The following is a 12,036-nucleotide window of genomic DNA, read 5'->3' as shown; positions in this document are numbered from 1 at the left end:
GATCCAGACGCGGGCTCGCATTGCGCAGGGCACCCTCTTTGCACGTTAAATATGGATTTTAATCACACTTCATTATCGTGCCGCGTAAAAACCCCCATTGAGAGCGGCAGCCCGTTTGCAAAGGTGAAGAAAGCGAAAAAAAATCTGAAGTGAGCTTTTTGCTTTTCTTCCAAGGTCTTGCCTGATTTATTCCTTTAACTGCGATGGAATAAAGTGCTCCAGCCTGACGGCATCCCTCTAAAAACCCACCGAAACTGTAGATTAGCGGCTCGTACGTTAATTAATATTGGTTCGGTCTGAGCGGAATATGCGCGTTTGTGTCAGCCTAGCCACTGTTAGCGCTTCTGAAAGCGAAGGCTGTTCCGCAGACATTGACTGTGTCTCGTCGGATCTTTGCACTGCAGAGCTCTTCAGTGCTGTGGTAGAGATGTCCTGGAGGTCAACAAGCCGATAGGTAGAACGTCTGAATCGAGAGGCACAAAGAAATTGTACGAAACGTCTGTATATTTCTTTAACCACACATTCTGCAAAAACTGTTTCTTCCCAATAGATACTTGATAACTGGAAATATCATAAACCAAAAGTGGCCTCTTATTGGTTGGTGAAGTTGGACTCCACAAAACAAAGGAAGGTGAGTTGAATTTTTTTACACCGGAATTTTATGTGTCTCCAACCTCTAATTAACTCTGGATATTCAGATTTTTCCTTAATTGTGTTGCAAGAGGTGGCTTTTGCTTTCATAATGACACAAATATCTTGTTTATTTCCTCTCTGTAAATATGGAACCACACTTTCATTTGATTACTTTACATGAAATAAATGTCATTGCTTTACCAGTAAATCATTTTGAGTGGCAGGTTCTTGCTGTGAGTGCAAGTTGATCTAAATGAGCAGGCGTATTATAATAAATAATTCCAGACAACATTCTATCAAGTTTGTATTTTCCAGATAATGTGCTTGATGTTGAATCCTGGATGTGCTACTTCCAAGCAGACAGACAGTTTTTGCACAAAGTCACTGAGTATTGCATCAGGTTGTAGAGCTTTAATGAATTAACTTTAAAAGCAATTTGTTCTTTCCCAACTCGAGCAAATGCGAGCCAGTTGAAGTTATTTTTTTCCAGAATATTTATTTATTTGTTCTACGTATTTATTCTTATGCGATGCATTGATTCATGAACTGACCGTCCCAGTGCGGTCCAGGTTTGTTATGAGCAGTACAGCCGTTCGTCAGTATCCTATTTTCGGCAGGGTCTGGGCTATAACAGGATGCTGTTCGTTAGACATCTGAGAAACCCGGTGCCCATTCCTTCTCAATCTTATGTGGTTTTCAGAAACCACTTGGAATGTAGATTCTGGTATAACGAACCACAGGCATCTGGCGAGGCTTGCAGTGTGCCCCTTCACTCTGATTATGACGGGAGGCTGGTCAGGCCGCTCTGAGAAAGTTTACTTTGCCCCCGCATGCAAGTTCATTAAATCTGGCATCTCTGTTGAATGGCATATCTCAGTAATTAGAGAGCGGGATTCAAAGGCCTAAACTATGGCCCTGAGCAACAAAAAAAAAAAGAAGAAGGCAGGGGGGGAAAAAGGGAAAGAAAATCTTCGACTGACCAGGAACTTTTTGACACAGTACGCCTGAGACTGACACTCCAGCCGCAATTACTTCTGCTCTCCTTTCCCCCCCCCCTCCCTCTGCAAGTCGGGCCTCGGTGCTTTTCTCACATTGTCTCCTGCCCTGTTGTCCAATTCCACCTTGCACACAGCCCGGGTAATTATGCCCAGCGCCCGTGCCACTGTGAGAGAGGGTGCGGCCATGCCCACCGCAGAAATAATAATAAACCTAGCGAGACCGTATTCCCTCCCTGATTCTTAATTAATCCACTGCCAGCTGCTCTTTGTGTTGTGCTGTTTTTTTTTTTCTTTCTTCTTCTTCTTTCCCCCCGAGCCGTCCGCGGACGTCTATTTAAAATCCAGATTTTCGATTTCTCACTCTTCCTTTTTTTTCTTTCCTCCCCCCCCCCCTTCTTCTTTCGTTTTCCGTTAATATTTCATGCGAAGGTCTTGGACATCGTTCGCACCAACGTGCGCTCGGCGCTGCAGAGGATCTGGAGGGAGCCCGACGTGGACAGTTTACATTTGTACCGCCTTTTCAACCGTGTCTTTAACCGCCTGCTCTGGAGCCACGGCCAGGGGCTGTGGAACTGCTTCTCCAACTCCGGGTAGGTCCCGCCTCCTCGCTCTCTCTCCCCCAAACGAGGGCCGACGCCCGTGCTAAACGCTTTCCGGGAAAAGCGGAGCGCGGCCTCGGCCCGAGGTGCATCGCGGTACGCACGTACGCCAGCGCCGCGTTCGTGCGGCGCGTCCTTCGAGAGGCGCGCGAGCGAACCCCGTTCGGGAGACGCCCCTCCCCTCTCCCAGCCCGCGTTTCTCTCTTCCGTTCTTCGCCCTGCTCGGGCCCTCGTTGTTCAGGCGTGGAGACGGCGAATCAAATCTGGTTTCAGCTCGGCGAAAGCAGGGCGAGGAGCGCCATTGATGCAACATCATGACACGACACACACAGATATGATTAGCCCTAAAATTGTGTGATATATATATATATGTGTGTGTGCAAAGGTTGTTGGCTGATTGAAGTTACCTAGTGTAGACTTGGTCATAGAGACTGCCCTGTGTGATATGTATGTATAAAGGTTGTTGGCTGATTGAAGTTACCTAGTGTAGACTTGGTCATAGAGACTGCCCTGTGTGATATGTATGTATAAAGGTTCTTGGCTGATTGAAGTTACCGAGTGTAGACTTGGTCATAGAGACTGCCCTGTGTGATATGTATGTATAAAGGTTCTTGGCTGATTGAAGTTACCGAGTGTAGACTTGGTCATAGAGACTGCCCTGTGTGATATGTATGTATAAAGGTTCTTGGCTGATTGAAGTTACCGAGTGTAGACTTGGTCATAGAGACTGCCCTGTGTGATATGTATGTGTAAAGGTTGTTGGCTGCTTGAAGTTACCGAGTGTAGACTTGGTCATAGAGACTGCCCTGTGTGATATGTACGTATAAAGGTTGTTGGCTGATTGAAGTTACCTAGTGTAGACTTGGAGACTACCTGACTGGTGGGCCCCTTCCAGGCTCAGAGGAAACGGATATCAAAGCAGCCCATTAACGTGGGACCATCCTGGAGAACAAGGGCCTTTGAGAGCGCGCCGCTAGCGACCGTAACGGTCTCCATCAGATGTGTGATGTGACGCCAATTACGATTAAAACACCGCGCTGTTTAGACACGACCGTTAGGTCAGACAGGCTGAGGACTCACTTATTCACAGGCTCTGGCTTTGACAATGTTAGTCGTTACAGAAGCCTTTGAAGTTTTTTTTTAAAAGCATGTTAGTTATTTCAGCACTTCACATGCCTATAGATGTCCACGTATGCATTAGCATAATCATATCATCGCACAAAGCAAACTGTGTCGGCTGCTTTTTATCTGGAAGCGGACGACCGCAAGGTTTTTCTTCAAATGGGGTTTTTTAAAAAATTTTATTTTAAAAAGTAAAGCTGCAACTTTGTCTGCTCGGGGGGGTTCCCGAGTTGCCTGGAGCCGGCCCCTGCGCTCGGGGCTGTGACTGACAGACGGCCGCGCCGCCCCGCTCGCCCGGCCTTTCGGATGGGGTTTTATTTCAGCTGATGAGGGTCTGCGTGCCGGGGGATTAGCACCAGGCCCGAGCGCCACACGCTGCTCGCGTTTAATCAGACCGGGCTCCGGAGGACGCAGGCAGCTGGCGGGAGAATGATCTCAACGGGAGTGCATTGTCATGCAGAGAGAGAGAGAGAGAGAGAGAGAGAGAGAGAGCACATTTTTAAGTATGATTTGCAGTGTAATGTGAACTTAAGATCTGAAGTTTCGCGGGAGTTACAGAACAGTTAAAACTATCCAGAACTCAGTGGCTGAAAGAGGGCCCTTTGATAGCACTGCTCCGTCTTCAAAGGAACAAAGAACCCGACCTGTGTTCTGGCGCCGTGGGTTACAAAATGGCGACCGTGAAAGGGCGGGAGAGACGGGGGGACATTAAATAAAGGCGATATGCTCGGGTGGCGGTGCTCGTGCTCACGTCCGCCCCGCTCTGTGCGCTGCCCCCCCCTTCCCCCGCAGGTCGTCGTGGGAGACCATCCTGAATAAGAGCAGCGAGGCGGTGTCGCCGGTGGAGCTGCAGTGCTGCCAGAGGCTGGTGCAGCTGTGCCGCGACTGCCTGCTCGTGGTCTACAAGTTCGTGGCCGACTCCCGCGGCTCCCTGACCGGCCTCAGCCCGGAGTGGGACGACACCAGGTGAGCAGCCCCCCCTGCCCCCCCACCCCCCACCCCCTCGGCGAATCGCGACGCGGCGATCAAAGCGGCGCTCTCTCCGCGGCGGGGGTGCTTTGAACGGGAGGTAAAGACCCCCGGAGCGCCTGACTTGGGGATAAGTGGTCAGGTTAGCACGCCCCCCCTGGAACTAGATTAATCCGATTATGAAACAGATCAGCGGCAGGCTGAATGACCTTATGGGAATTGGCGCGCTCGCACAATGAGCATTACCCAACGCCATTCAATTTAAAAGCATCTAAGTAAAAACATTATCATAACAGCCTCGCAGGGTTCTTAGTGACATGTTGTGGGACAATGGGAATTTCTAACCACTAATTGTTAACAGAGGCTTAATTTAGTAGGAAATTAAAGTTAAAAGGTTTGAAATCTTTAATAGTACCACTGTGTCCCATATTCTTCGGCAACTTGTATGAATGGCAATACATTTATGTCTGCTTTTCCATAGACCCTGTACTGTAGTCTTTTTATGGATGTGGCTATTTGTCCGATAATGACTGGGACGGTCGTTACTGGGAAGCACTAAATGGGATGCTAATTTGTCCATCTATAACCATCTGTGATTTAGAAATCTCTTATATTGTGGCAGTCATTTATGGGACTTGTAGTTTAATGGATTTTATTATCCGTTAAAACACCTCTCTCTTTCGTATGCTCCTATCGCCGGACCGCGGTGAAGTGTGCCACTGGCTGCAGGATCTGCCTCGGCCAGCGACTCTCCCACCGCGCTCCTCCAAGCAGGTTTTCAAAAGAACCCTTTTTGCTCAATTTGGGAATGCCCCCTTGTCTATAGCCTGCTCACGCTGTGTTCCACCCCACTCCCCCGCCCCCTGCCCCCCCACCCCCCCACTGTTTCAGCACGCTGTGTCTGAGCGCAGCCTATAAAGGACACTTGACTGTGTGAGCATGCTCAGGATGTTCTCCGGTCACCTCCCCTTGCCCTTCCCCCGAAAGAGAACATCGTCTCTCCAGCCCTCTCCACACTTAGCTCACTCGTAAGCGCCGCGCATCTCCCCTCTGCCTAATGCTTTTAATTAATTTGAGCACTTTGGGGGGGGAAACGCTCCCTCCCCTCGGCCCACCCACTTGTGGAACCGATGGAGAGTGAACTTTGTTATTTTTCCATTAGGGGCATATGCTTTGCCTTATTTTGGAAAGTCGTGCCTGATTACGAGGAGAGCGCCAGCTGCCCGTGACCCCCCCTCCGCAGCCACTCGTCCCCTCACTCCGGAGTGCGCCCCAAGCCCCCAAACCGCCCCCGCTCGCCGCTCGCCCTCCAGCGCCGACACGCGCGTCTCCGAAGTCGGCTGGAGAGGGGGACAGAGGGGGAGCGCCATACGGGGGCTTTTATTTTCGCAGACAGCCCTGTTCCAGCTTAAGCACCACTCAGCTCGATTAGAGGTTCCTTTGTAATGGCGCGGGTCTCAGAATGCGCTCGAGCTGGAGCTGGAGTCCGCGCCAGACTGACGCGCGCTGACACCTCCACAATAACTTTACCTGTCACAACTTCAATTACCGTGTCAGCTCTCACGAGTTCTGGAATGCTTGCAGTGCGTTTTTCACGCCATTTCCAAAGTACAATTTAAACATTTTTCTGAATGCGTTTAAAAACATATAGAAGGAGCCTCGCCTGTTGCCCAGATCCGTACCGTGCGAGATTCGGTTTCGACAAAAGCCGCCCCCCTTTCAGTTTACTGCATTATTGCTTTTATGAAAGGCCTTTGTCCCGTTTGATGAAGAAACAAATTTCATCAATAGTTTAACCAGTTGTATGCGGCAGTTCTTCTTGGATGAAGACTTTGAAACAGAGCGCCTGTAGGTGAAACCTGAGGATGCTGCGTTGAGGTGAATGTAATGAGAGCGGCCCTTTCACTCTGGATTGCGCTTAGAAACCAGTGGTGCAGAGGGACTGGTCCCGGGGGGCTCCGAACCAGCAGGTTTTCTTAAAGTCTCTGTGGATGATTAAAAGACTACGACCGGGGGAAAGAGTTACGTGGATCCAATTAAACATCGTCCCGCAGCCCAACTTGAGTGATAGAAATTCGTAATAAGCTGCTTACTACTGTGCATGCAGGATTCTCTGAAAGACTGTAGCAGAGATCGAGCGATACCAACCGCCATTTTCTTGATGTTTAAATGTGTGTGGGTTTTTGTTGGTAAACATTTCCTTGGCTTTGTTGACCGTGTTCAACATGGAGAAAATGGTGTAGGAAATACACATCAACCCAAACCCAGCTCAACACCAACACTAGGCTGACCAAACCAAAGCTCTATCAAAGCCCAAATAATGCTAACAGTACAATAATTGACCAAACAGGAGGTCTGTTTTAGAAAAATAGTAAATGCAAAACAAGTTCTGCAAAGGCAGGTTTTTATGTTTTGATATATGAAATCCAGTGCAATCCAGCTCTGTAAAGACAAAGGTGAAAAAATGTTGCTCCTTTCTGCCTTGTTCCCCAATGAATGGTTGAGACAAAGGTAGTCAAAGTACATTTTAAGAAGGCATTTGACAAGTACCTGTGGTTCACTTGAGTAGTTTCAAGGACATTGTACTTGAACTAAATGAAGTTAATTTAAATATTGCCAACTCTCCTGGGTAGAGCTCTGTTGCAGACGATGACTTCTGTGCAGTTCTTTTTTTGGTATACTTAAAAGAAGCAGGTCTGTTAATTTGTCAGGGAGACGTTTTACAAGGAAGGCGTGGACTCTATTACAGTACCCCAGAATTATTTTCAGCGCCGCGCTGAATTATGCTAGTAACATGTATTTGCCTTTTCAAGGAGCTCCTCCAGAGTTTAAAACCCATTGGAAGTTAGTACATATTTATAGCTGGACCTCTGAGGTTTATTGTACTATAGCCTATATTTTACGTGTGCATTGTTTACATAATATTTGCACCAGCAATGGGATTTTCAACCATTTTTTAAAGCTTTATTCTCACGTTGTGATGGCATATTATATAGAAGAATGGAAGGTCTCAGTGGTGCAACAAGGTCTCAATATCCCACGTATCGGGGCAGATATGTACTGTATGAGTATGCAGCACACCGTGCGAACACATGAAGTGCTCAGGATAGCTGCTTCTTTGTTCAGCGAGGGCATGGCTGAGAGTGATGTGATTACTTGCTTTTTAAATTAATCAGCAGCGCTAAAATGAGCCGTGTGGCTTGGAGCGCTGTCCTTGAAGAACTGCCTGTGAATAACCGGTGGTAAAATATTTTGAGTTACCTCCCAGTGATGGGGGGTAGTGACCAACTTAGTGAAAAAAAGATAAAAACGTGAATAACAATTATACCCTACAGTTCAGAGACTTGGATGGTGCGTATTCGACAAAATGCCAAAATTTAAATTCCGGTTCCCTCTCCCAGGCCGCTAAACATTTTTTTTTTCCTGGACCCTGCCGCCTTTTGTGCTTTAATTAAGTAATAAATGTACCGATGTCTGCAGGTGGAAGATCTCTGTGTTTGAAGTAGGCTGCCAGGCTAAACTGGCCTTGGTGAGACATCTGACAGCAGCAGAACGATCTGCTATTCTGGTCCTTTTCCATGTAGGTCAGTAGCCGTCGTGTACCGCGAACCTCGCTGTCCCTTTCCTGGGCTTAATTATCTAATCACGCGTCCGCGGTCGGGGGGTGGGGTGGGTGGGTGGGGGGGGGGGTGTCCCTGTACCCATTTAGAGATTCAGACACTTTTTATGCTCACCACGTGACCTTTAATCCCTCTCGACAAGCTCAGTTCATTTCTGCCGCGGAGAACTCACTGAACGAGGGGCTCGGCGTAGAAAATGGCCGGGAGATAAAAGGAGAAGCCTTCCGAGGAGCCGCAGAGGAGCCGCAGGGGTGCCGTGTCGGGGCTTCCGTGCCTTTGGATTAGCGCGGCCTGATCTCTGATTCGTTCGACCTCTCCCGTCTTTCAAATCCGCTCACTGCCTCTCCCGTCCCGTCCTCTCGCCCCTTCCAGGTATCTGCTGCCGGTGACCTCCCAGTTCATTATGAAGTGGCCTTCCTCCAGCTTCGGACGCGTCTCCTCGGCCTTGCCCCGCTCCCGCAGCCTGTTCACCACCAGGATGGGGCAGTTCTGAGGAGAGGAGAGAAGAGGAGGGAGGGAGGGAGGGAGGGAGGGAGGGATGGACGGAGTGCTACAAGCTGTTTCCCAGCTCTGCAGATTGGCAGATTTATCTGTTCCCGGAGCCCCTCAACACTCCAGCTGAGGAGGACCGGACCCCGCCCGTGTCAAAGGCTGTGCCGAATGAGAGCAAGAACGGACGGAACTGTGCACCCCCTCCCCCCCACACCGCCCCCACCCCTCACCCCCTCACCACCCCCACCCCTCACCCCCGAGCACTACCACATCCACATCATATGCAGAAGTTGTACCGGTCCCAGACGCGCCGTCCAGTAAAGCCTGCTGTATGCTACCTGTCCGCTGTACAGATGTCACAGTACTGTAAAAATGAAAAGGAAAACAAAAGACAAAAGTATTCATTTATTTTGAGATGTAACATATTCCACGAAAACCAGAATGTTCTGAAGATGGAATGACAATGCAGGTAATCCCCTGTTTGAGAAAACGGATGTAAATTGCTTATTTTTGCGGTTAATGACGAATGCAAAATAATTTTGGTGCTTTTTTTTTTTTTTTTTTTAAATGGTCATAACATGTTTAGATGCGCTGGTCTTAATATTATATACAGTAGCTGCTTTTATGATCCATATGCCCCTAGTGCAGCTTCCATTCGGTACGATACAGGAGAACCCGAAAGGCTTTCAGATCCGTAAATACAGTCTGAGCCTACACATCATCTGCCCAATAACTGCGAAGCTTAAGAGTCTTGGCTCAGTAATTCAGTTCATTGATTTCGAGTCCGAGACCGAATATGAGCATTTTAGTTAAGAGGAGGAGATGGCGGTATCCACGAAGAAAACAGCGAGGTTTTTTGATCTCACATTTAGTTATGTAACGTACGGCTGCACATTAGGGAGCCAACAGACGCCTTAGAGAATGTTGTGTTGAACATGCGCCTCGCAGTATGTTAAGGTGGGACTTGGTGTACTGCTGTTGTTTGCATTATTTTTTGTTTGCATGCATGAAAACCAGTTGCTGATTCCCTAACCCGCACTGGATAAGAGCCAACTGCTCATGGGAAATACTTGAATTAATTTGCGTTGCAATTGCATTAAGTAACTTAAGTTCTTTTGTTGTTTTTTTAAAATACATGTATGTGTTGTCTTTTAGTGGTAATATCATGGATTTAAGGTACCTATTTACTGTATGAGGAAAAAGCATTCTTTATGAAGATGGTTACACTAGATTTGATCAGTATGCCCAGCTGTAACCAAAGTGCATTGTTTCCTCCCTGACTGATGCCAGTTATGCCATACAGTGTTTTAGCAGCTGCGTCCCATGTTTACTCCATCAGGTGTAAGTGCCAGTGCAAAACAGTGGTATGCCAACATGAAGCACAACCAGTGATAATGGTAATTGGCCATCGTTACGGTTAAAAATGTGCTTAATTGCAGTAGGTTTCTCCTTAGTTTGTATTAATAATGTCCATGGAATCATATTCTATACATAAGTTATATATGTACATTGTAGGGACACTGTGTTCAGTTGTATAAATTATTTAATTTTAATGGTTAATGGCTAACCCCGAGGTAAAGTCAGTTTCAAAAGGTTTCTCCGAATGGATTTGACCTTGTGCTACGAATATACGTACTTTCATTTCCCCCCAATTGTGTCATTCAACAATGCCAAACATTTTTATCTTGCCTGCATATATGTAAAGTACGGCTGTATATTTCCTTTGAGGATATGGATTTTAAGTTTACATAGCAATAAAATGCTTCAAACAACACCGCCGCTTCCCTGGTTTAATTGGATTCGTTCGTCGGGTGACACGGAGGGCTGGCAGCGTGGAGGATTAGGGAACTGGGTTGTAACCAGGTGGATGCAGTTTTGAATCTCAGGTGGGCCTCTGTTCTGTGCCCTCAAGCAAAGAACCCAAATTGCTTCTATAAATATTCAGTGACACGCGCGGGCGGTATGCAAAGTGTGAGACGTACGGCGCGCCTCGCCCATTGAAGGGTGTCTTCTGAGCACGCAGGTAATGGGATATTACGGATAATCTAACCGCCAGTTTTTCTTTTGAAGTTTTTAAATACGTTCCAAACGCTTGGCAGTTCCTTCCCCTCGGACCCCAAAGACCCTCAGGTGGCCATTTCCGCTCAGCCAACAGGGAATGCGCAGGGGTCCGTGCCGCAGACTCGCACATCCCTATCGCGCGTTGCGTCTCGGCTGCCGGGCGGGGAGATGTGTTTCTCTCTGCCCGCCTCCGCGCTGGCTGTCAGCCGGGCTTGGTTCTCCGCCGCGGCCGTGCCACGTCCTGTCCTGACCCGAAAGCGCGGAAATGAAGGTGATTTCGCGGCGATTTCTGCAGGCCTTTATTTACACTCCGGGTGTCAGGACGCCGTTCGGCCACACGCCAGCCTCCGCTGCTCTCCTGCCCGGTGCCGCGGGCCGTCGCCCCCCCCCTCCCGCCCCTCCGCTCTGTCAGCCGCCAGAGTGTAGATCACGACCTTGAATTCCTCCTCAAACACCTCCCGAAACTTCAAAATAAGTAAACGTTGGACCTTGAATTCTAAACCGCCCCCCCTGCTCTCTCCAAAAATACCCTGGCGTTTTTTTTTTTTTCCCGGCGCCTGGCTGCACCTGCACTTGTCCAGCCAGAGCAGAGCTGTCAGCGGGTAGTTTGTGAGCAGCGAGGTCCCTGCGGTTGACCCACTTTTAATAAACACATAAGCTCGCCGACGCCCGTCCCCGCCCGTCTGTGAAATATTCAAGCGGCGCAGCGTGAGGCAGAAGTGGTCCAAATGCGGCAAACTACGACTGGGGGAGGGGAGAAAAAAAAAAAAACTGGAACTGGTGGCTGCTTTTCCAAGCTGGCTGTTTTTCTTCTTAATTTAGATTTTTGACTGCGAAGGAAAGAAAACTGGGGGAAAAAATTATGCCTGTCGAAATAAATCCGGCTGCTTTGGCTCCTCCGGTGTTAGTGTTTCTTGACAGTCTTTAAACTTTGTTGTTTTGCGAGTCTTAACAGTCAAAGGGGAAGACTGAACAGTTGACTGCGTTCGCTGTATTTATTCGGCGAATGTGAATATATATATTTTTTAATATGCAGATAAACTCTGAATGGGAATAACTGGCAGCACGGGCCCGGGCAGACCTGGCGGAACAACAAGTGATTTCATTTGTAGACACGAGCGGTTTTGTGTGTGAGCTGAGGGAGGAGGAGGAGGGGAGTGTGACTTCCTTCATCACATTATCAGTGTCAGACATTTGCAACATCTCTCTCAGCTGGAGTCTTCCCTACTCGCTCCAGATAACAGACGAAATGCTGGATACACGTTCCCCTGCCTTCACAGGCCCTCGCAAGCCTGATATTGCCATTTGTACGACAATCGAAGGGTCCCCTCTTCCTTCCTATCCTCGAGGCTGAACTACGCAACCCTTGGTCCTCCCATCCCAGCAGGGGGAAAAAAATGAATTTCAGTGTAATTTCAAAGCTCACCGGTACCCTTTGTGAGGTCAGAACCCTCCTACAGGGGGGGAAGATGCATCAACAGATTAAACCGGGTTCGTCGTTTGCTGAAGGAAAGTCTGGCCATCGTGTTTTTTTTTACGCTG

The 12,036-nt window shown here is 48.4% G+C and overlaps 1 protein-coding gene across 2 annotated transcripts in view; it reads left to right on the top strand.

The window, feature by feature from the left end:
* ttll7 (tubulin tyrosine ligase-like family, member 7) overlaps positions 1–10,207 on the top strand; it is a 49,593-nt gene extending 39,386 nt beyond the window's left edge. For both annotated transcript variants that reach the window (XM_064333414.1, XM_064333413.1), the window contains exons 18-21: positions 551–631; positions 2,061–2,221; positions 4,145–4,318; positions 8,314–10,207. In XM_064333414.1, the coding sequence (XP_064189484.1) occupies positions 551–631; positions 2,061–2,221; positions 4,145–4,318; positions 8,314–8,434 (537 nt within the window). In that variant the 3' untranslated portion in view covers positions 8,435–10,207. The remainder of the gene's footprint in view (positions 1–550; positions 632–2,060; positions 2,222–4,144; positions 4,319–8,313) is intronic.
* Positions 10,208–12,036: the final 1,829 nt, after the last annotated feature.

The sequence above is a fragment of the Anguilla rostrata genome, chromosome 4 (assembly GCF_018555375.3).
Source record: "Anguilla rostrata isolate EN2019 chromosome 4, ASM1855537v3, whole genome shotgun sequence".
NCBI classification, from domain to species: Eukaryota; Metazoa; Chordata; class Actinopteri; order Anguilliformes; family Anguillidae; genus Anguilla; species Anguilla rostrata.
This window is presented reverse-complemented; position numbering and strand designations above follow the sequence as displayed.